Source organism: Hypomesus transpacificus, chromosome 15 (assembly GCF_021917145.1).
Source record: "Hypomesus transpacificus isolate Combined female chromosome 15, fHypTra1, whole genome shotgun sequence".
Lineage (NCBI taxonomy): Eukaryota > Metazoa > Chordata > Actinopteri > Osmeriformes > Osmeridae > Hypomesus > Hypomesus transpacificus.
The window spans coordinates 6,745,751-6,769,787 of NC_061074.1; the positions used below are offsets into that span (position 1 = coordinate 6,745,751).

The 24,037-nt window shown below is 49.5% G+C and overlaps 3 protein-coding genes across 3 annotated transcripts; 2 read left to right on the top strand and 1 right to left on the bottom strand.

Moving 5' to 3' along the window:
- Positions 1 to 131: 131 nt before the first annotated feature.
- slc5a2 (solute carrier family 5 member 2) lies at positions 132 to 4,746 on the top strand. Its single transcript, XM_047035562.1, has 15 exons — positions 132 to 281; positions 369 to 440; positions 524 to 628; positions 719 to 778; positions 1,012 to 1,116; positions 1,275 to 1,380; positions 1,559 to 1,639; positions 1,949 to 2,178; positions 2,346 to 2,481; positions 2,600 to 2,707; positions 2,828 to 2,978; positions 3,121 to 3,289; positions 3,512 to 3,727; positions 3,879 to 4,014; positions 4,185 to 4,746. Exons 1-15 carry the CDS (start codon positions 165 to 167, stop codon positions 4,397 to 4,399), a joined length of 2,007 nt encoding a protein of 668 aa, XP_046891518.1. The 5' UTR covers positions 132 to 164; the 3' UTR covers positions 4,400 to 4,746.
- Positions 4,747 to 4,872: 126 nt separating this feature from the next.
- Positions 4,873 to 12,501, bottom strand: fbxo46 (F-box protein 46). The gene is made up of 2 exons (XM_047035560.1): positions 12,044 to 12,501; positions 4,873 to 8,417 (listed from the first exon to the last, which is right to left on the bottom strand). Exon 2 carries the CDS (start codon positions 8,257 to 8,259, stop codon positions 6,109 to 6,111), a length of 2,151 nt encoding a protein of 716 aa, XP_046891516.1. The 5' UTR covers positions 8,260 to 8,417; positions 12,044 to 12,501; the 3' UTR covers positions 4,873 to 6,108.
- Positions 12,502 to 13,335: 834 nt separating this feature from the next.
- Positions 13,336 to 19,645, top strand: coq8b (coenzyme Q8B). The gene is made up of 15 exons (XM_047035590.1): positions 13,336 to 13,449; positions 14,023 to 14,204; positions 14,423 to 14,758; positions 15,209 to 15,275; positions 15,583 to 15,654; positions 15,783 to 15,899; positions 16,217 to 16,302; positions 16,387 to 16,527; positions 16,660 to 16,741; positions 16,924 to 17,017; positions 17,242 to 17,383; positions 17,565 to 17,672; positions 18,050 to 18,115; positions 18,337 to 18,423; positions 18,597 to 19,645. Coding segments are annotated over exons 1-15 (1,902 nt in total). The 5' UTR covers positions 13,336 to 13,448; the 3' UTR covers positions 18,918 to 19,645.
- The last annotated feature ends 4,392 nt before the right edge of the window (positions 19,646 to 24,037 follow it).

Consider the following 24,037-nt stretch of genomic DNA (forward strand, 5'->3'; position numbering starts at 1 on the left):
TTACATTCTCTAATAAAACTCTGGTTCAGCATGTTAATGGTCAAAGGTTCGGCCCACCGGCTTGTCTCTCCACAGTCTCACTTTGAGAAGTAGAGAGAGGTGGCTCATCAGGTTTTCCAGGGGAAGTTTCTGTAACATCATAGATCAGGTGTTCTGCTTTGAACATGGAGAAGCCCTCGCCGTCACCCACACCTGAGTCCACCCAGGTGACCGTTAACAATGCTGCGGACATCACCGTCATCATTGGATACTTTGTGATGGTCATTGGAGTAGGCATCTGGGTGAGTGAATGTCTGTGTTTGTTATACAGTACACAATGTCAAGACGAACGTGAGGTGGAGAAGCTCTCTAACTGATCTGTTTTCCAGTCAATGTCCCGGACCAATCGAGGTACAGTGGGTGGATACTTCCTGGCTGGTCGTACCATGACATGGTGGCCGGTGAGTTGCATCCTTATCTCTGTCCTCCGCAGATGACTATAGTAAACAGCCCTCTAATGACTAGACCCCCCCACATCTCTCAGGTTGGTGCGTCCCTCTTTGCTAGTAACATTGGAAGTGGTCACTTTGTGGGTCTGGCTGGCACCGGGGCAGCCAGTGGCATCGCTGTGGGCGGGTTCGAGTGGAATGTGAGTACCTAACCTAGGACTGGTTAGTCAGGTTAGCATCATCCTAGGACCTATTTGACTGGCTCATCCCCCTCTCCTTTCCTCCACCAGGCTCTGTTCATCGTGCTGCTCCTGGGCTGGCTGTTTGTGCCCGTCTACCTTACTGCAGGGGTGGGTGACATCATCACACAGAAGGGGATACACGCCTCACCTTTTGTCATAGTTACTTACTTCTCTGAACTGTTAACCAAAGAAGGTTAGGGTTCCCATCTCTTTGTCATGTGTTCCTTGCGCAAGGCCAGTATCCTCCCCGACCACAGCAGCTTGTCTCCTAACATCCTGGTTGCAGTATCTCCACATGTCCTGGTCATGGTGTGTGTGTGTGTGTGCTGTTTGTGGTTTAGGTGATCACAATGCCCCAATACCTGAAGAAGAGGTTTGGAGGGACCAGGATCAGCCTTTACCTCTCTGTCATATCTCTGTTCCTCTACATCTTCACCAAGATCTCTGTAAGTCGCCCTGGATGCACCAAGATGAAATCCGTTTTGTCCAGGGTGTGGAGGGGAGGGACACTTTATAGTGTGGGGGAGGGGCTTGGTGTATTTCCTAGAGGATGAAGGGGCCAAGGTTTAGTTCTTGTAAAAGTCCTGAGTGTCTGTGTCTCTAGGTGGATATGTTCTCAGGGGCGGTGTTCATCCAGCAGGCTTTGGGATGGAACATCTATGTGGCCGTCATCGCTCTCCTCTCCATCACAGCTCTCTATACTGTCACAGGTACACTGTCCTCTCCATCACAGCTCTCTATACTGTCACAGGTACCCTCTCCTCTCCATCACAGCTCTCTATACTGTCACAGGTACACTCTCCTCTCCACCTCTCTCCCCTCCACAGTGTGATGTTGTTTTGAGCTCCAGTCTAAATGTTGACGAGGCTTGTCGTTGTTGTTTACCAGGAGGCCTGGCCGCGCTGATGTACACAGACACGGTCCAAACCTTTGTCATCATTGCTGGAGCCTTCGTCCTAACTGGCTTCGGTAGGTCCAGAGTCCTCCTCGATTCTCCGTTGTCATGGCACTTCTTCGTACCTCTGAGCAGCCATTCATGAAACTGCTGTTGAGTCTGCACTTTCTGTTATTACTGCATCAGACCATATAGACTCCTGGACTGGAAGGTACGGTAGGGTAGAGAATAAGAGTTGTATGGGTCAGTTAAGAGTAGATGCATAAAAAAAATGTAGATTACTTATAGCAGATCTTTGACCTCTCCTTCCTCCTCTTGTCCTCTCCTCATCTCTCCTCCTCCATATCTCCTCTTCTCCTTTGTCTCTCCTCCCCTCTCCCCAGCCTTCTTTGAGGTGGGGGGCTACAGTGAGCTGGTAGAGAGGTACCACGTGGCCCTCCCCTCTGCCACCCAGTCCCTGGACCCCCAGCGCTACAACATCTCCCCCGAGTGCTACACCCCCCGGGCAGACGCCTTCAGCCTGCTGAGGGACCCGTCCTCTGGAGACCTGCCCTGGCCCGGGGTGCTGTTTGGCATTGCCATTGTAGGGGGGTGGTACTGGTGCACGGACCAGGTACAGTCACAGTCATATACACTGACCAAGTACAGATACTGACCAGTTCTAGAAACACCAAGGCTATTTTTCTCTAGATCCAAACAGTTTCAATTCTCCTTGGGTTCTGTATGCATCTGAGGTGGCTGGATAGTCATTTGTTGAGTGTGTGTGTGTGTCTAATGCAGGTTATTGTTCAGCGCTGCCTAGCAGCCCGCAGTCTGACCCATGTGAAGGCCGGCTGTATCCTGTGTGGCTACCTCAAACTGCTGCCCATGTTCCTCATGGTGTTCCCTGGCATGATCAGCAGAGTGCTCTACCCAGGTCAGACACACACACACACATACTATACACACTCTCTCTCCATCACGCACGCATACACAAACACTCTCTCGCCCATGTGTGTGCATATACGTGTCCAATGTGTGCGGTCTGTGTGCAGACGAGGTAGGGTGTGTGGTGCCGGAGGTGTGTAAGGAGGTATGTGGCACGGAGGTGGGCTGCTCCAACATCGCCTACCCCAAACTGGTGGTCTCTGTCATGCCTGATGGTGAGACGTCCAACCACAACCATTCATTCATTCATCCTTTAATTCACTTACTAATTTACTAATTCACTTAATGATTCACTTCTTTGTTTAAGACCTGAATGTTGTCTGTGTGTTCTCCAGGTTTGCGGGGTCTGATGTTGGCGGTGATGCTGGCGGCGTTGATGTCATCGCTGGCGTCCATCTTTAACAGCAGCAGCACGCTGTTCACCATGGACATCTGGACACACATCCGTCCACAGGCACGCGAGAGCGAGCTCATGGTCATCGGCAGGTCTGGGGTTGTCACATCATTCACACATATATTCATGTCATCATATACCAGCTAGTGCCACCCTTACTGTATGTTACCTTACTCCATCCTTTCCCCTCCTCCTAAATCTCTCCCTCTCTACTTCCCTCCCTCTCTCCTGCAGAGTGTGGGTTCTGTGTATCGTCTCCATCAGTATCTGCTGGATCCCAGTGGTACAGGCCGCTCAGAGTGGTCAGCTGTTCGACTACATCCAATCAGTGACCAGCTACCTTGCCCCGCCCATTGCCTCAGTCTTCTTCCTGGCTGTGTTTGTCAAGAGGGTCAACGAGCCTGTGAGTCAGATGTGTGTGTGTTTGTGTTTGTACATATAGAGAGGGGTCAGAATCAGAAACAGGTTTATTGCCGAGTAGGTTTTCACAGCCAAGGAATTTCTGTGGTCTAATGATGCATAACAATAAACGTGTACTAACAAATAAATAGTGTGAGTACAAAAGTTCAAAACAAAGTAACAGACGTGCTACTTCCTATAGACCATGTCTTCCTTTGTCCTCCAGGGGGCCTTCTGGGGCCTGGTTGGGGGCCTGGCCATGGGCCTGTGTCGCATGGTACCAGAGTTCTGGTTTGGAACTGGCAGCTGTCTGTTTCCGTCACACTGCCCCCCGCTGGTATGTGGGGTGCACTACCTTTACTTTGCCATGCTGCTGTTCCTGTGCACCTCAGCTCTGGTTCTGCTGGTTAGCTATTGCACCACACCCATAGAGGATGTACACGTGAGTACCCAACCACCGAGTGTGTGTGTGTGTGTGTGTGTGTGTGTGTGTGTAAAGAGGAGCATGTGTAAAAGAGGAGCATGGCTATGAGTGTGTGCTTGCGTGTGAGAGAGGGAGGGTCTGATGGAGGTGTTCCTGGTCTCCCCCACAGCTACATCGTCTGGTGTTCAGCCTCCGTCACTCCCAGGAGGAGAGAGAGGACCTGGACTGGAAGGAGGAGGAGGCAGGGAGGAGAGCGCGTCGGCAAGCTGAGGACAATAGCAGGAGCAAGGCTGACAACAGCTCAGGTTGTGTCTGTGGGAGAAATATAGGATTGTCAATCAGTAAAATTTTGGACTGCATGTCCCCCACACGTCTGACCATGGAGGTTGAGTTAGGGTTAGGGATGGATATATTGGCCGGATGGTCTGGATCATGACCTCTGACCTCTTCATCTGCATTCTGCCCCCCCCATCAGTGACTGAAGAACCCAAGTCAGTTATCTGTCGGCTGGTTGGCTGGTTCTGTGGCGTCAGCACCAATCAGACTCCAGAGCTTACGGAGCAGGAAGTGACTGAGGCGTCCAAGCAGCTGCCTGACATCAGCGAGGCCCCCATGTGGAAGTACGTGGTGAATGCCAACGCACTGGTCATGATGGCCGTGGCGGTCTTCCTGTGGGGATTTTACGCCTGAAGCACAGAGGGCTTTTCTCAACCGGTTCTAGACCAGAAACACTGATAAATTAAAACCTGTAATAATCTAGATTAGCCTTTCTGGCTGTAGTAACTGTAGAAACTATAAAAACATGTTTATGATAGGTTTGTTGCTTTGAGCAGTTTTATATCCCATGTATTCCCCCCATCTGAATACTGGAGGAGTAAATCTACTGCCCTCTAGTGGGGATCATGTGACAGAACACCGTAATAAAAGCATTGTTGTGAAGTCTTGAATCAGCTTCTGTTGAACATGGAGAAACGCTGACAAAGGAAGAATGTACCTGTTACCTCACCCAAATAAATCCATGCGATCAAGACAGTAAACCGTAATTATCGATTCTTCGCTCAAATTTGACTAGTTTTACAGTCAGAGCCACTGCCTGCAGCACGGCAACACAGCAGCACGGCAACACAGCAGCACTCATCGGTAATCAGACAAGGAGTCTAGAGCCCAGTTTCAATCACATTTTATTTGAGAAGCAGATATTCCTCATTAGCACTGTACAAGCCTGACCCTACCATGGCAACCACAGAGCGACAGACAGGCCAGAAAATGACAGGCAGACTAATAAACGTCTGGGTGGTCTCGCAAGTCCATTACAGTTTAGACCCAGTTTGTTTCCCCAGGCACTGTCAGACAGACAGATCTCCCCTTGACCAGATGGACAGAAACATGGCTGACTCTACGTTGGTTTTTTCAGTCGTTATTTGTGGCTCGTTTTCCAGTCAGTCTGCAGAGAGGGAGGGGGGGCTGTGAGAAGTGTGTGGGAGGGCCTTTGACCAGGGTGGAGGGGACGGGGGCTAGGGGGGTTAAGGCGGGGGGTGGGGTTAAGGCTGGAAGCTGGTGTAACTGAGTTTCTATGGTCCATGGTTTCTTCTCTCACACTTTAGAGAGAGGAGAAGAGGAGAGGTAGGGGGGACATGTTGAGAAAGAGGTGAAGACAGGTCAAGAGAGACAGAGGATCGATATAAACATGAATGATCTGGAAGGGTGATAACAGAGAACACAGTCCTCAAAACAACAGCAAACATTCTTTCACACAACAAAAAAACCAACCCCACAAAAATAGATAAACAAGCAAGTCGTCAATCAAACCGCAGTTCATACAAAGTGACATCAGGCCGCCGTAAAGTGACATCAAATTGTTCTTTTTAGTTTTCATTCTTCACAGCTCCCCCCCCCCCCCCCCCCCCCCCCCCCGGCCCCAAAGTGTCTCAAGTTCTCATTCGTTAAACCCAATTCCCCGTCTCCCTTGACAACAGGGAAGCAGTCCTCGGGGCTGCAGAGTGGTCAGCAAGACTGGGGTCTGCTCCAATCAGATGGCTATGATAGAACTGTCTGTGACCAATAGGCAGGGAGAGAGAGAGAGGTCAGTGAGTCAGCAGCATAGGTCCTCTCCTCCAGCAGTCCCTCCAGAAGCAGACCTGCACTGGGGGGTTTACACAATGTTGGAGCAACATCGGGGGGTCTGAAGTGTCCTATCACAACTAGCCAGCAGGCTGGGGAGCAGAGAACGGGGGAGGGGATGAAAGAGGACAGGTGAGCAACCTCCCTCCCCCACCACCCCACCCATGGCTGGTGACTGCCCCCCCCAGGATAGAGTAGGAGGTGCAAGAAGGAAAGAGAGAGAGAGAGAGAGAGGGCAGTAACAGAAGGGTGAGTGCATCCTCCCCTCTCTCAACCCCCTACCTTCCATCCTCCCTCTTGGCCCTGGTCTGCACCAACTCACACGGCTGCACCCAGTTGTTGTCGTGGAGACCCACCCGGCAACCGGGCGTGTCCTTGTCGGTGCGCCGGCAGCACATCCAATAGGATCGTCCGTAAGGCAGGTCGTGGTGGTAAGGTTTGGTGTGCCAGCGACACAGGGACACGTCGCCCCTCTGGAACTGCCGCTTGCACTGCTTGCAGGGGTCGTCCCGGTACAGCGGGTCCTGGTTCCAGCGCGAGTCGGTGGCTCGCACGCCATACATTTCGATTAGGGCCTTGAAGTCATGGCAGGTGCACTTGAGAGCGGCAAGGGCGCGGGTGGGCAGGTAGGAGAAGATGTTGACCAGGATGTGGTCGGGCAGTAGCAGCATGTACTGGCGGGGCTCCAGCAAACGCTGGATCTGGAAACGGATCTCCAAGAAGTCGTGCGACACGTGACGGTAGAGCCTGCATAGGGAGGGGTCCGAGCAGTCGTCCCCCACCCCTCCACCCCTGCCCAGGGGGGAGTCTGGACGCTCCATAGCCCCCCCTGCTGGCCCATTGTTATTGGCACAGTCCAAAGAGCACATTCCACTGGTGCTGCCGGTGCCATGCCCCCCATCCTCCTCGCCACCCTGGGGGGGCCCACGAGAGGACTGCAGGAAAAACAGCTGTCCTGGGGGAGGGTCCTCGGAGTCGCCGCCAGGGCTGGCTCCGGGGGGCATGGCGAAACACACCGTCTCCTCCTGAACATTCTCTGTACTGTCCTTCCCGTAGAACACACACTGGTCGACGGCGCCTGTCACCACCACCTCCACATGGAAGCCCGTCACCCTCTCCTGCCCCACGGAGCTCTTCTTCTCCCCGGGGCAGAGCTCCTGGCTGGGGTCAGGGCTGCTGCAGGCTGGCCTGTCTGGCTCCCCGTGGTCTGTCTTGGGGGGTCCCAGGAGTAGGCTGGGGTCCCTGGAGGGGCTCACCAGCTGGTAGAGGTCGCAGGTGATCTTCTCTTTGCCCCGGGCCCCCCCCTGCCCCCCCCCGCCGCCACAGCTCATGAACATACAGCGAGGCCGCCCGGCAGGTTCAGACTGGGAGCGGGGATCCAGGCTGGACACTCGGAAGGCTATCCTCACCTCTCCTCTCCCGTGGGTGGGGGGGGCTGCAGTCTCCCTCTCTTTCTCCCGGAAAGAAGAGTCCATCCCCAGGTCCGACCCAGACCCACACCCAGGACCCAGGGTGCTCTCTAGGTTCTGGGACTCAAAGTGGGCCACGGCCTGGGCCACGCGGCGGGACTCCTGCTGCTCCTGCAGGGAGGGGGGGGAGGAGCTGAGGGGCGAGTGGTGCTGGGGAGAGGGTGTGGGGTGGCACTCAGAGAGGAAGACCATGGGGCTGGGGTCAGAGACGGAGCCCCTGAGGACAGTGTGTCCCTGGGGGGTCTCTGGGCGGGGGCTGGGACAGGTCTGCCCCCCCTGGCTCACCATGCTCTGTATAGCCATGGCTGTCCTCTGCTCCACGAGTGCCACCATCTCTGCCACTGACAGCAAGTCCGTCTCACTCACCCCCCCAGCGGGCACCTCGTCTGGGCTGGAGGGGGCCGAGTCATCGGGGGGGTTCTGGGCTCGGGTGGGGGGGTCGTAGGAGGAGCAGCGCCGGCGACGCTTGGCCTTAGTGCAGTCGGTGGCCCAGTTACCTTTGACCTTCATGGCGCTGGGTCTGGGAAGGCCCGCCCCGCTGAACTGGTGCGCCACGAAGAAGGCAATTTTCTCCTTGGTATTGCCAGGCTTGATGACGTACCAGGTGTCCAGCAGCACGCGGCCGTCTTCCATCACGGCGGCCGAAACAGCGGGAGACTGGGGCGTGGCCGAGGCAGCGGGAGACTGGGGTGTGGCCGAGGCAGGGTCAGCGACCGGGGGCGTGTTCTCAGAACCGGCATCCTCGTCCTCGTCCTGCCCCTCCAGGCCGACCCCCCCGCCATCCAACACCCCCTTCCCCCCAGAGGAGTTGGTCTTACATAAGGATGATGCCCCAGGGCCGCCCCCTCCACCCCCGCCCCCGCCGCCCCCCGTGCCCGCGGTGCGAGGCTTGTTCTGGGAGTAGGTGCTGAAGGGACGGGGGCACCAGAGGCGGATGTGGGAGAAGGTGTCTCTGTCCATCAGGGCTCAGAGGGGGGGCGGGTACATGCCCACACCTAGGCTGGCCCGCGGCCCTGCTACTGGTCCCTCATTCTCTCTCTGTCTGGCTGTCTGCACGGACACCTGGCACCTTGGCACTCCAGACCAGTGGGCACAGCCACAGGGGACGGGCATACAATCTGGAGAGAGAGAGAGGAAGGGGGGGAGTAGGGGGAGAAGGGCAGGGAAAGGGGAATAGATGGAAAAAGAGAGAAGGAGATGGCGATAGAGTTAGATCAGACTCAATCTCTTGAGCCGTATCCCTTCTGGATGGACTGCAGTGTGACTGGGCAGGCTCCTGCTCACCACAACAAACACTAAAGACTGATTACATATGCAACTGGATCCAAGCACTTTCCCCCGCTCTCTCCTATTCCCTCTCTCTGCTAATGGAAGACAGTGATAACAATACTAGACTACAACTTTGCTAATGTACTACCACCTCTTCAACAACAGATTTAGGCTCCAAGACAAGGTCTCAGGAAGACAGACAGGCCGGTGGACAGACAGACGGACAACTCAACTCAATTAGACCATACGTGAGCTTTACTGTAAGATCAATTCTCTCGCCTTGAAGCCCTCCAATCAAATTAGCCAGAGATCTCATTTCAAGCCCAGGGTCTGAGTGTGTCAGCTGAAGGAAGGGATGGGGGAGGGATGGAGTGAGGGAGGGATGAAGGGAAGGATGGAGAGAGTGAGGGATGAAGGAAAGGATGGGGAGAGAGGGATGAAGGGAGTAAAAGGACTAACGCATCAAATGGATTCTCCCTCGCTGCTCTTCAAAGGGAACCTGCCTAAGAGGAGATTACACAGGCCAGAGCCAAACAGAACAGAGAGAGAGTCATGGCAGGCACTGACAGATTGACAGACAGACATGCAAGCAGGTAGACAGGCTGCCTAAAGACAGCTGTACAGCTCTTTCACAGTGTCATTTGTAGTAGTTTGGTGTCAGGACAACCAAGATGATCATCAGTATTTATTCACGCAAGCCCAGGCCTGTGATGTACTGTAAAAGCTTTCTCGTTAAATGTTTCTACCTAGCAACAGACAGTAACAGTGGTCCGGGCCTGTAGCTAGCTAGCTGGCCCAATGTCAGTTTTACACTGCTGTCGCTCTCTGGCCTTCGGGTGCACTTTATCTTTCTGGCCAGGTGCACCAGGTGGGTGGAGTTAGTGTTTCAGGACCAAAGGAATGGTGAAGGGATGCAGACTGTGCCATCATGGTGTGCCAGGCCAGCTCTATCAAATGCCTTCTGTCACCACAAAGCAGCCACAGCTCAGGCAGATTACTCCTGTTATACAAGACTCATAGCTACATCTCTCAGTGCACGGCATTCGGTCTCTTCCTCTCCCTTCCCTCTTCATTTTACTGCCTCCCCCCCTTCCTTTCTCTCTGCCTCTCCCTCATAAAAAAAAGATTGGATGGCGTCAGAGGACACAGTCTGTCAGTCAGTCTGTCCATCCTGGTGACAAACACACACTGCGCTTCCTGGGGCAGTGTGGACCCGAGTTTGATTGGATGGTTACAGACAGATTCCTATCACAGCATAGCCCTGCCCTGCGCTACAAAGACTGCAGAGTCATGTCAATAAAACGTAGGCCAGGTCTTACTAAAGTTTGTTGTGAGAAGAAAAAATATATAATGGAATCCAACTGAGGCTGAAAGCTTGTTGGTAATTCAAAATGTAACATTAAGCAGGGACACATAAAACACTAGCAGCTGGAGAATAAGATCTTCACACCGTATGTTTTCATTTCATATAAGGAATCTCATCCATATACCCATATGATCCATCAACCAGGAAGACCAAATGAGAGGAAGTAACATTAAGATGTCGTGTCTTCCTCCAATATGCACTGTTGCCATACTAGAGTAGTCTACTGGTCTTAAAATAGAAAGAAAGGATGCACAGATGAACCCACACATTTCTGGACAACTAGAGAAAGAGATATGCTCCTGTCCATTGTAGATAAACCACACTACTGGGACCAGGCATAGAAATCTGCCTTCATAAAACCTGACCGCTGACATTACCTAACCAATGATCATGCAGTTCTCCCCCCCCCCCCCTTTATCATTATAAACAATTCCTACAAATGAAGGCTTGGGTTGGGTTTTAAGCTTTTTGCGTAATCCTCCAAATCCTGTCCCGAGCTCAGCACCACAGAAATCCCAGAATGTTGTATGCCAGACTCAACAGCTTCATCCCATTGGCTCCTTAAGATGTCCTTCAGCTGAACTGCACCAATCCTGGAGGCGGGGCTTTCTCTCCATCAGTGGGACCTGGCTGGCTAACATCATGCTGATACAGGCTACAAGCTGCTTCCTTCCCACCCTGGCCTCCTCCCACCTGGATATGAGATGGTCTTGTCAATGGGACCTTCTTGGTCAAACAAAGGTTTCACACAAAACAAATGAAAAAACAATCAACAACAACCTAAAAAGACAGGAGGTCACCAGCAGAATATATTGCTGGTGAAAAGAAAATGTAGCCCAGTGGACCCCATATGATATTTTGACAATTTAAGAAACCATTAGGTAGCAGCCAGACTGTTCGGAGGGGGTGGGGGTGGCTGGGGCATTCAGAGGGACATGTTCTCCTCCACCTCCATCCCTCTCCCTTTCAGACACGGTGGAGGGAGGCAGGGGCAGATAAATAAAGGCGTCCGCTGGCCCTCTTTCTGATGGACCCCAAGAGACAATACAGCAGGAGCAGCAGGGCCGGCAGGAAAGCCCCCCTCTGCCCAGTCTGGCAGAACAATAGACTGACAGCATCACTCTTCCCTCCCAGCCCAGAGAACACACACACACCACCGGAGTGCCTTCTGTCATCACAGACAGACGAGGGGGCTAAGTGTTGTTAGGAAGGTCATCTGCGGTCACCTGGTCCTGGGCACTATTTTAAGGCCACTCAGAGCTAAAATGCAGTGTGTAGCTGAATGCCTACTGCTATGCTCACTGACTAGGAAAAAACTTTTCTGACATCACCTTTTCATACCCTGAACTTGGCAGATCAGTGAAGAAACCAAACCCTATTACTGTTTGAAACTCTACAAGGGGCGGTCCCATTGCTACCACTGAAGTCTAGCCTAGCCCAAGTGAACTTTGTTCTAAATGATAAAAAACATTTGGTTACGTTTATGAGGTTAGTTCTCTCTCTTTATTATTGTACAATAGCTAATAGTTCAAATAGGCTCCGCGCCTCATTTGGTTTAAAGTTAGCAAGAAGTCAGTTTTCGGAAATCACCTGACAACCCAACTAAAGTACAGTACCTGGCACATAATCGTCCAGTATAACATAACTACTAAAATGTATTATAAAAATATTAGAGCTAAGTTAGTAGTAGGGTACTTCGACAAGTGTTTACACTACCCTACTAACACCACAGCCAGCAAAATAGTTTGCAGAGTTAACAATATTAGCATGTCAACTATCGCAGACTGTACAGAAACGGCAGGAAGTTAAAAAAAAACTATTTTGACAGCTACCCTGGGCTCTTGAACTGAGTCAAATGTTGTTAGCTTAGTGTATGCCGGACAGCTAGCTAACTAGTCGGACATGTAATATTCCGTTTTGACAGTATGTTTAGGAGTTCCTTTCAAAGCAAGTTTGCTTAGCACAGTTTACCAGCAACGGCGTCCATATTTTGCCTGGCTAGCCAACCAGCTAGCTAGACTAGCTGCTAAGCTAACAACAATGGCGAAGGTCGCTATAAGCACTAGTAACTGCGCTAGCTAGCTAATATCCGTTCAGGTTTTGACTTACCTTTTGTTGGGGGCCAGCCCCGCAAGTGCAAACTTGCCGATCTGATGAGTATTTAAAGTCGTCCCGAGTTGCAGGCCTGTTGCCTCAAAATGACCAATGATTTAAAGAGAGGATGGGTGCAGGTGACTCCGGTTATCTTTAACGTTACTTGTCCACGTAGCTAGCTTGCTAGTACTAGTACTTTCTGTAGCTAATCAACTAGCTAAGTGTTGGTTGATATCGCGACTTGCTAACAGTGTTTATATCACACACAATCTATTTATAAAAACCCGACACTTGTTTTACATTTCTCCTCTTCTCTCTTGCTGTCTATTTAAAAATGACACAACCCTTTACGGTATGTTCTCTAATGAAGAACCAAAATAATCAGAGTCAGAACAGCAGCGGGGAGGAAGGCCATCTTGTTGACAGGCAGCTGCACAAGGCCCACAGCCAATAGCGATGCAGAGTCAGTGGTGTGCCCATATATGGCTGCACATGACTCCCCCTCCTCCCTCTTTAGTCTCCTCCTCATCCCCCTCTCTCTCGCCCTCTCTCTTTCTTTCTTTTGTACACGCACACAGTTACTGAGTCAGTGATCATATTGCACCTTGCACAATCAAACCCATCAGTGTTGAGATAATCATGCCATCTTTAAAAATGCATGTCTTGATTCCTGACACAAGGCTATAAATAAATAAACAAACAACTGTAACTCCATCCCACAGCTATACAGGATAATAAATGTACAAATGATTGGTTTGAAAGAGTGAATGTAAAGGAGAACTCGGGGTGATGACCTATCTTGATATCTCTCCTTGTTTATCATGGAAATATTATAGCATTATTTCCTAAGAGATAACTGTCTAAGAGATATGGTTCAAATGTCACTGCTATTACTAACTGGTTTAACCGTATACATGTCTATTTGTGTCATTGATTGCACTTTAAGTGATTCATTTTAGTTTGAAAATAACATGAAAAAGGTGTGATGGGATTCAGTGCTTTACAGAAGAGAGTACCTTGTTCCACCTGCTTCCACACTTACCCACACTCAGCACGTGTAGTTGGTGATACTCCAACTGGGGACGCCTCTACACAAATAATCTTGCCCAGCATACTGTGATAAGACCGCCCTTCTTTAGCTTTTCACTTTGATGATAGGCCTAGTAAGTACATTTCAGACGTCCGTCAAATTGTAACTCTATCGCGACGTGTTTTCCTGTTAGTCACTCATCATTGGTTTACAATAATGCCAATCACATCTTTGTATATGTAAGCCTTCACTGCATAGGCTGGTTGGTCAACTTCGTCCACGGTCAAAACTAAGCTTCCGGTATCTTTCGTTGTTGCAAAACAGCGTTCATTCACATGGGTTCTGCGAAGGACACGAACATTAGTGGCTTCTAACCACAAATTCTTCAGAAGTGAGTTGCGAACACATCGATTTACTGTGATGCACCTTTTCTTGTAGTAACATTACGTGACTCGTTGAAATGTACGAGCTTACTGGGTAGCTACGTAAGGTTAGGATCATTACATCACAGGCTCAGTTTTGACTTGAAATTAAACTGTATCGTTACATTTTATCTGATTCATTTCTATACTACAATACGTGTTCTTGTGAACTGTGTTGTTAAAATAAAATCTTAGAGGAACAATGACTCAACATTGTCTTAAGATTACACGTGTGTTTAACATGTACTAAGGCTGTGACACCCAAGGTTAAATAACGGTACAGCAATCATATGCAGCAACACTGATTTATAACACCACATTTAGAAACGCTGTAATACGTAAAAACGTTTCCCTTTACTTATATTTGTGTTGTGTGTCGTATTACGAGTAAGTTAGTTGTAGTTGGCTATTTGTGTCAATTGCAGTGGGCGTGTCATATTTTTGTGAGACTTTTTCCTGAGTAATGTCTGTCCGTCTGTCTGCTAATTCCTGTCTACCTAACTGTCTATTCCATTAAATTTCTGCCCTCCCTCACGTTGTAGTGATGATGGCAGAAGTGCTGCAGGTTCTTCGTGGAGCGGGCAAAGTGGGCTCGGCACTGGTCACCACCCAGGGGGATCAGTTGAGGCTGATGGCGTGTAACTCCACCATGGGCGCTGGGTTCAAGGCTGCCCAGGATGTAGTGGAGGGACTTGTGGGTACTGTCATGGGGGGTACTGCCACGGTGAGACCCACACATATAAATATACACATTAGTTACACTCATAGAACACACAAAGTAGTATGGTCCATGCTGTAGTATTGTTTGTATCCTTGGCTACCAAATCTATACACAACAGTAATACTCTACTCTTAAGTGGTATAACAGGAATTGAAAAGTGTTATAACAGAGATAGAATTGTGATATAATAATGGTTGCCATCCCTGGTCCTCCCTTCACAGCAACAGTCTATTAAGGAGGATGTGTTCCCTGATGCGGAGGGCTGGGATGAGATGGATCCAGACGAGTCAGCCAAGTGGGCTGTCGGCTCTGAGTTTCCCTCCAGCCAGGGGGCCGGGGCGGCAGGCATGCCCAGTGGCGTGCCTCCTACCCAGGGTCCGGGTCCAGGAGCAGCGGGCTGGCCCAGCCAGAGTACCAGATCCCTCCACACGTTCTCTGTTCTCCGGTACACGCAGGCCCGCTTTCTACATGACTCGGGAGTGGTTCGGCTCACTCCAGAGGACATCAAGAAGGCCCGCGAGGCCAAGCAGGCCCTGGCCAGACCAGCCAAACAGAAGGTAAGTTACCCTGGGTTACAGGTGTCTATAGTGTAACCTGTAGCTGTCTGCTGCTGGGACATTAGTTCAGTAAATTGCAAATGGATGCAGACTTTCTTTTGAAGTAAAGGGAAGCAGCTGATGGGACACCAGTTTCTTTCCAGTGTGTTCACTGGTAGATACCACTCACTATATTGTTGTACCCTGTATTGTACAAAGACTGTGCCACTAGACACTAGACATGTGGTCTGTCAAACACGTGTTATGGGTAAACCAGTGTTACATAACATGAAGGAATTGCATGTGCAGGTTCACTGTATGATACAAGTCAAGGTTACTGGTCTGTTTGTCCTTCATGCGTGGCACATGACTTTAGTCATGCAGAGTCTTTTTTTTGTAGCCCGCCGTCAAGAGTTTTGGGTAGCAGTGAGGTTTAGGGTGTGGGCTGCTCTAACTGTGGTGTCTTCCCAGCTCAGTGATCGTGCCAGAGAGAGGAAGGTTCCTGCCACCAGGATCAGCAGACTTGTCAACTTTGGGGGTACGTTTCTCACAAGCAATTATTTCTATGTGTGTGTATGACATGTGTTAGAGGATGTACTTAAAGGCAACAGCATCTAGTCCCAAACCCAAATGACAAGACATGATGTATGGATCTATATCGCTCAAACTGTAGACTCTTAATTGTCCATCAATGTCCGGCTGCAGATGATTTAGTATATGACATAGTGACACCAGACCGGAGCCCTTGTTCAGAGTAGCACCCCCATTCTCAATGTGTAACTCTCAGGCTGGGTGTTGGTCTGGGTCAGGATTATTGAAACTAGGAACTCTCCTGCTTCCTCTAGGGCTGGCCGTGGGTCTGGGGATTGGTGCCATTGCAGAGGTCGCCAAGCAGTCAATGGGAGGCAAGCGATCTGGTGAGCTACTCCATTTCTCAACTTGCAGTAGAGCTGCGTAAGATGTCATGTCAACTCTTCCATCTGCTGTCATTATGAACTCAATCACACGTATGTTGCTCTAAACTTAAATGTGCTTCCCCACCCAGCGGGGGCCCTGCTGGACTCCCCCCTCCTGTCGGACGCCAACGCTGAGCGGATCGTCAACACCCTCTGCAAGGTCCGGGGGGCGGCACTCAAACTTGGGCAGATGCTCAGTATCCAAGGTACTGGCACAACACGCACTACGTCAACCCTATTGCAGTACTGATGTGCTACTGAAACAGCCCTACTGCAACCCTGTTAATGTGCTACAGAGACAGTACACACCACCACAAGTCTACTAGATGGTGCAATTGTAATACAGTATGTACTATTACCAAGAAGACCTGCACCATTTCAACTTTCATCTTCATGAGATTCTCTTTCTTCTGTCTGTTTCTGTCCCTCCTGTGCCTTTACCTTGGATTTCTTCAGCTTCAAGAAAGTGTCGTTACTACAGTAGTAAAACCATGGTGTTCTCGTTTCTGTTATCTCTCTTCAGATAACACCTTTATCAACCCTCAGTTGCAGAAGATCTTTGAGAGGGTCAGACAGAGTGCTGACTTCATGCCTGCGTGGCAGATGAATGTGAGTTAACAGCTGGAATCTAGAGGCCAATAAATGAACAATAACATGGTGAATGTATTTAGTTGGAAGTGTGTGTGTGTGTAGAAAGTGCTTCAGGAGGATTTGGGGACTGATTGGAGGGAGAAGCTGCAGTCATTTGAGGACAAACCCTTCGCTGCGGCCTCCATAGGCCAGGTGCATCATGGGATTCTGAAGGACGGCAGAGAGATCGCCATGAAGATACAGGTGAGTTATCCGCTCTGGCTCTCTTTCTCTGGCTGTCTTTCTGTCACTGTCTCATCCTCTTCCCTCTCCCTGTAATGGATCCTGCCTCCTTTGATCTCAGCTGTCTGTTGTCTCTCTCTCTCTCTCCCACAGTACCCAGGAGTGGCAGAGAGCATCCACAGTGACATCAACAACCTCATGTCTGTCCTCAAGATGAGCGTGGTCGTGCCTGATGGTACCCTCCAATTTATTACACATTTGTAATCCTTTAGTTACATCTTTATGGTGTATTCATGCTGCAATCCCCAGGCATTTTTGTCAATTAGGTAACTGTGGGTTATTGAAGTAACAGAAGCATCTTTGTAACTGTTACAAAACTAATTATGCCGCTTATGTATTCTGTGTCTTTTTATTCAGGCTTGTTTGCTGACAGCAGCCTAGAGGTCCTTCAGAGGGAGCTGGCATGGGAGTGTGACTATAAAAGGGAGGCTGACAGTGCCAAACATTTCAGGTATGCTGGCAGGTCAGCTGGACGAGGTTCTGAGGTGACCATGTGCCATACTTGGTCGGTTTTTCCCAGTCTGTGTTCATGCTTGGGGTTGTCTGCAGGCCTGTACCCAGACCACAGGACTGGCTGCTTGTGTGGTTGTGTTGTCGGATGTTGGTGGTACCTACTTTGAGCTGGGGCTAGGGGGCTGGTTCTGAGAACTATATTCTATGTTGTTCTGCCTGCAGGTCTTTGCTGGAAGACGACCCGTTCTTCCGCGTCCCGGAGGTGGTGGACCAGCTGTGTGGGAGGAGGGTTCTGGCCATGGACCTGGTGTCTGGGGTTCCCCTGGACAGTTGTGTGGACCTGGACCAGGATACACGCAACCAGGTAGGACAGTTAAACCAGGTAGGACTGTATCCAAGTGGAGACACACTCTTATAACCTGACTGAAAGAGGGAAGAGCTAAGAAGTACTCTTTCATTTACATAATGTTGAATGAAAACAAAGATACTTTCAGGATTCTTCTGATGGTGCTACTTTAGGACTGAACCCTGGGCTCTCCCTACAGATCTGCTTCAAAATCCTGCAGCTGTGTCTGAGGGAGCTGTTTGAGTTCAGGTTCATGCAGACAGACCCCAACTGGGCGAACTTCTTCTACAATGCTGAGGATAACCAGGTGTGGGCACGTTTTCATGCAGTACAGTTGAGCGTGCTGAATTAGAAGGCTGTTGGGAACTATCATGTGGATGAAGTATTTCACGTGTCAGCTCAACTTACACATGACTTTTTGGTCAAGTTGTTTGCAAAGAAAACCCCTGAATAATTTTCATCTGATACCTTGTTGGCTAGAACTTGAGTGGAGATTGAGTTTCAGTTGGACAAAGCCAAAGATCGGACTCAGTGTAATTCTATACTGCCGCAGTAGCAGTTTATGGTTGGGTTAGGGGAAGCAAACTGACTGTTATGACTCATGATGTTATGAAGAGGTTTCCATCAATGCAGAGAAATGTCCTGTAACTTCTTGACACACTTGAAACACTATCACATTTCCAGATCATTCTGTTGGACTTTGGTGCCTGCAGGGATTACCCAGAATCCTTCACAGATGACTACATCCAGGTATGAAAAAATCACCGTGTCTCACCTGACCACAAATGCTCTCTTATGCTAGCTGCTATCGCATCCTACCACAGCAACTTCCATGGAACTCTTGAACTCTAAGGTCGCATAAAGCCAACACATTGTAAACCTTTCATCTGAAACCTTCATTACTGCTGCTGCATGCTAGCCATGGACGGACTGTCAGGATGTGATGTTCACCACTTCCTTGTCATAACCAGGTGGTCCATGCCGCCTCCATCGGCGACAGGAAAACAGTTCTAGATAAGTCCAAGGACCTGAAGTTCCTCACAGGGTTTGAGGCAAAGGTAGGAGCCAATTTCTTTCTGGTTTTCACTTGTCATGGTGGACATCTTTTTTTCATTGACTCTTGGTAATACAAGAAAAATGCAAACTAACTTTCTCTCCAACTACACCCAACCTCTCCCTGTATCCTCCCTTCCTGTCCGTCCATCCTTCCCTTCCTGTCCTCCGTCTCCAGGCCTTCCAGGAAGCCCACGTGGAGGCGGTGATGATCCTGGGCGAGGCATTCGCCTCCTCTGAGCCGTTTGACTTTAGCATCCAGAGCACGACTCAGCGCATCCAGAGCCTCATCCCCGTGATGCTGCGCCACCGTCTGACCCCGCCCCCGGAGGAGACCTACTCCCTCCACCGCAAGATGGCGGGCTCCTTCCTCATCTGCTCCAAGCTGGGCGCCCGCATTGCTTGCAGGGACATGTTCCTGGACATCTATAACGCCTACTGCCAGAGACGCCAGGAAAGGGACCAACGTCCTGTCCTAGAGGAATCTGTCCAGGCCTAGAGCTGGCCCAGTTAGTGGCCCAGTCCCACAGGGACCAGTTCCCTAGCTCCAGGACCAAGCCAAGTTTACCTGGACCAGACTTTCTTCAGCCTAGGTCCAGCAAGCCTAAATCCACACTAATTCCCCCCCATCTCATGTTTAGTGCCTCAAGCACAGGTCCTTACCACTATAGCCTTAGGCTTAGATGCCTATGTCAAGAATGCCCAGCCCAAGTCCCAATGCCAGCGTCAGTCAAAGCCCTAGCCAGACGCATTGGCTTGAACTGTATAAAACTATATAAAAACATTATAATAATGTTGTGTGGTTAAATCACTTAATATTGGATTGTTGCCCATTGTATCATGTACAATGAAGTCAAAATGCATTTGTTTTGATTACAATATCAATTTGGGGTGTTTTTGATCATTGTCCAGGCTTACAAATGTTCTCGAGTTGCACTTGTATTTGTATAAACGCTTGTTGACATTAAAGCAAAATAAGGTGATGTTTTAGTCCTTAGTATGATCACACGTTGTACAGCAATTGGGGGGAAATGAACCAGAGTGGTTTGGAGAAATCACTTCCAGACCCTATGAGGGAGCTTTGTAAATTGCCTTCATTATTAAGAGGACTGTTGATGTTATAAAGCACCCAAAATGTTAAACAGCTACAACTGATGTTTCACTGTGTTATTCAATACTTGTAAAGTACGATGTATGTTCATAACCGGGGTTTCTATCCACCCTATAAAGCGGTTACAAACATGAAACCTGCTGGTTAACTCTAGTTTGTAAAACCATGAGACCACCGGAAGATGGCGTTGTAGAGTAACAGAAAATTCGTCTTTTTGGCTGTTTTTGTAAAACATCAATGGAAAGAGGAAATTTGCATGTCCGGGCGTCTGTGCCAATCGGCTTGCTCAGAAGGCCGGCCCAGCGGGTGGAGCCGGAGGAACAGCCCAATCTGTGCGTCAGTAACTGCACAGTCAACATCCAAAGCATCCAAGATTACTACCAATTGATCGAAATTCTTATTTTGTCTTATTGTCTTGTTATTGTATATAATTTAATATTTGGGCTGTGGACTGACTAGTCAGGGTTTTTTTTTTATCAACACGTAAAGATCACTTGCGTGGACCGCTTCATCGCTTTATAGATTGGATGAAGAAATTCTGAAATCATAGATTGTTCCATATTTCATAAACGGATTGGATTACACAAAAGGCGGCACGGACTGAGCAATCTGCTGTTCTAGTCGGTGAGTTCACTTAATAATGTAAAACATTGTTTTTTTTATCGTTTTGTTAAGACTTAATTATTTTGAGATGATTTAATGGTTAATAATGAATGAATCACAGCGAGGTAGTATGGCAGTGGCAGTATGCAAGGGACCACGATTCTTGCGTTTTTGTGTGCTAAAACAAGACCCGGGAACTTGGGACCTAGGGGTGTTTAGCCCAATTCTGTTGAACAACATTATTGCATTTGGTGTAGGCTACACGTTGAGATCATTCTACGGCCAGACTGCTGCAGCATGCTCCGAGAGAGCGACCACCCTCGTAGCCTCGAGCTGAGTCGTCTGCCGCCAGTAAGCAGCCACAATAAAGTATGTTTATTGTTCTGCAGATAACAGACATTAGCGCATGGTTTGTGTTTAAAGTAAGGAACATTTCTTTATGAAATCTTTGTGTAGCTTACTGGTCGTAGATAAAATACAATTTCCATCAACATTTTCTTGCCCGCACTGTGCCGTAGCGAAGACCGACTATAATCTTTGCCTACATTTCAAAAACGCGCCCTGCGTTTTAATACGTGTATTCCGGCGGCGAACCTGATTCCCCTCTAACGTAGGTAGGCCTACCTCTACTCGTCCACATCACATATCGTTTGACAGGATAATATCGGACAGCCAAGTACGGAGCTAGCAGAGTAGAACAGATCAGAAAGGCTGCTTTTGATGGTCAGTGGAGAGGACTTAAGGCCACGTCCTTGTGGTGAACGTCGTAACCATGACAGTATAGCCTACTAAGGCTATCACGTGGAATGATTTGATAGGTGGAAGGGCAGTTTTATTAAAGGTCTGTTCTCTAACCTGGATTACTACACCTGTTCCGACACACACGTCAACATTGTATAGTCATGGCATTTGCCTGTTAAACTGTGTCTGGGTGATTTGAAGTTGCACCTGGAGTCAGGTGTGATCAGGGTCAGTCGGTTGAGTGGTTAACCAGGTGGGACTGGTGGCAGCTGGATTTGTTACTCCGTGACAGTGAATTACCATCAAAATGAAACCGTTCATCACACCTGCAAGTATCCATGTGTGTGTGTGCCTGCATGTGTGTGTCATATGCAAAGAAGTTACAGAGGGGAAAGGGCACGAGCTGGCTATGCCTAGCAGAGACCACCTGCTTGGACAGCTGCAAGGTTGGACTGGATGACTTGTGGACCAGTTTGTGGTTGGAGGACTGGGCTCGTTTGGAGGGCTGGAGGACTGGGCTGGTTTGGAGGACTGGGCTGGTTTGGAGGACTGGGCTGGTTTGGAGGACTGGGCTGGAGGGGTCAATGGCTGGGAAGATCAGTAGGCTTTGCTGTGGCAATGACACAACATGTGGACCAGACTCCTATTTGGCCACTGACTGCAGTCCACTGCATTTGTAATGTGGTGTGTGTTTAAGACACTGTAGGAACCAGAGAGAGGAGACAAATCCGGCAGTGAAACCAACATCTCCTCTCTCTCTGGTCCTGGCCTGGGCCTCCGTGCTGGGTGCAGCAGTGTGTGGAGCTGCCTGCCGTTAGCCAGACACCAGCTGGCCCCTCAATGGGATGAGGTCAGAGGTCACCCAATCAGCTGTGGGGAGGAGTGGAGCAGGCAGGGGAGGGGGGCTCCTTTTGTGGTCGTCAGGGAGGGCCGACACCCCAGCGGGGTTCACTTCCTGTCTGCGGGCTCTCGCCTATGGAGTAGACCCAAAGCTGGTGGACCGGACATACTCAGGGACTGGTTCTAGAACATTAGCATGATATGTAGAATACCAACTAGGACTGTTCTCTCTATGAAAGCAGCACAGTGGTAAAGCCTACAGGATGTTCAAGACTGAAGTGTGTCTGGTAGAATAACCTGATGACCTGTGTCTGGGGTGTGTCTCTCCTTGGCTGTGTACTTTAACAGGGATCAACCTTAGATCAAGGCAGAATTGATTACAGGAGCACGTTTACAGATCACTGACGAGATCACAAGAGAAAAGAGAAAGATGGAAATAGGGAGGAAAAGAGAGAGATTAGAACTGGTGAAAGAACAGATAAATAACCCAAGGAAGATAAATAGTTGTAGAGGGAGGGATAAATAGATGAATAGAAAAACTAAGAAAGATCAAAGAGAGAGAGAGAGAACTAAAAAGAGCAAGGAGAGGCACTTAGCCAACAGAGTGGAGAAAGAAAGAAAAAAGCAATTTGTTCTCATTTCTGTCAGATACTCTTGGGGTTGTTGGACGACATCGCATCAGTGTATGCTGACTTTCTGGACTTTCGTCATCTACTAGTGTGTGTTATGACACACATACACACACACACACACACACACACATACCCAGGGTCATTTATGCATCAGGACAGCCTGCATAGATCTGGTTTCAGCCCAGCTTTTGCTACTTATTTCTATAATAGAAAGCTGTCTGCTGGTACACCCAGCACACACCACAGGATGTGTGTACGTGCGAGCGTGTGTGCATCAGGGCGTGTGTGTTTGTGTGTTATTCCCCAAGTAATCAGTGTTCCTCTGCTTCAGTGGACGTTTTGTGGAGGATAACGAGAAAGTGGAAATTGTTCCTTTCTACGCTGAAATCTCATCGAGGAGATTTCTGTCAGCGGTGTGATGTGTGAAAGCCTTCAAACCAGGTTAGCGGATGGGTTGGCGGCCTTCAACGGTTGGTGGATTTTAGTCATGTGTCATAAAAGGCCCATGATGGCATAGCCACAGACATATTGTAGTAGATGGTAGGGTGGGGGTCAACTGGGGCTGGGGGCTGGAGGCTGGAGGCTGGAGGCTGGGAGCTGTCAGTTTGACACCGGGAGTGGGGTGGGGGGGTGGATGACTTCACAAGCTTGTCACAGTAACACTGCGAGGGTTAAGAAATACTGAAGGAAAGAAAGACACGAAAATAAAGAAAGGAAGGTTGGTTGTTAGAGAATAGAAAGATGTGTGTCCGTCACGTGGTGGCACTTAGGGCTGAGTGAGGTGAAACATTCTTGTGTAGAAGTGAACAGTTACAAGATGGTGCTCTATTGACCAGCTACATGCTCTGCATTCTCACTCTCTCTCTCTCTCTCTCTCTCTCTCTCTCTCTCTCTCTCTCTCTCTCTCTCTCTTCTTCCTCTCTCTCTTAGCTGACAGCTTGAATTACAGGGATAAATGATACAATACTGTATCTTTGCCAAGACTCAACATGACTTTATTGGATCCATTTGGTAGATATTACAGTTTAAGACTGCTGGAGTGTTCTCTATCTCTGACTGTGCCAAGGCCTGGTGCTGACAACACAAACTGTTGGAGCTCCAGATTCGACAACATGGCTCCCACCTCCTCTCCCCTCTCATTCTCTCTATTTCTCTCCATCCCCGTTCTCCCCTACTTCCTCCTCCTGTCCTCCCTCCCTCTCTCTCTCCTTCTCGTCCTCCCTTCCTCCTATAATGTGTCCAGTGCCTGGCCCCATCTGTAGGCCAGATGCTCCTCTCTCACCCAGCTGTGACACACAGACCACAGAGGGAGGGATGGAGGTGGGATGGTAGATTGGGACAGAAGGATACGCTGAGGATGCATGTCGAAAAGGGAGAGGAGGCTAGACGAGAGAACAAAGAAAGTAAGATTGGGAGAATAGATGGAGAGATATATGAATGGAGAGGAGAAGAGATGAAAGGAGAGGAGAGGTATGGCAATGACACAACAGCTCCTTGTTTCTCATGGGTAGAAAGAGGATGATTGGAAGAGGAGTGGAGGACGAGAGGAGGAGTAGAGGTAGATGAGGGTCTGCTGGTAGAGGAACAGACCCTCCATTGTCGGCCTTCGTGATCGGCTTTTAGGGCAACCAGTTAGTCTGTCATTCAGCCAGCTAACCAGTAGACCAAGACACACTGCTCACTACAAAGTGA

Coding starts and splice junctions, on each gene's coding strand:
- coq8b (XM_047035590.1), top strand. Junction 15,900..16,216: donor GCAGATGCTCAGTATCCAAG/GTACTGGCACAA, acceptor ATCTCTCTTCAG/ATAACACCTTTATCAACCCT. Junction 16,528..16,659: donor AGATCGCCATGAAGATACAG/GTGAGTTATCCG, acceptor TCTCTCCCACAG/TACCCAGGAGTGGCAGAGAG.
- slc5a2 (XM_047035562.1), top strand. CDS start 165: ATGGAGAAGCCCTCGCCGTCACCCACACCTGAGTCCACCCAGGTGACC. Junction 282..368: donor TCATTGGAGTAGGCATCTGG/GTGAGTGAATGT, acceptor TCTGTTTTCCAG/TCAATGTCCCGGACCAATCG. Junction 2,179..2,345: donor GGTACTGGTGCACGGACCAG/GTACAGTCACAG, acceptor TGTCTAATGCAG/GTTATTGTTCAGCGCTGCCT.
- fbxo46 (XM_047035560.1), bottom strand. CDS start 8,259: ATGGACAGAGACACCTTCTCCCACATCCGCCTCTGGTGCCCCCGTCCC.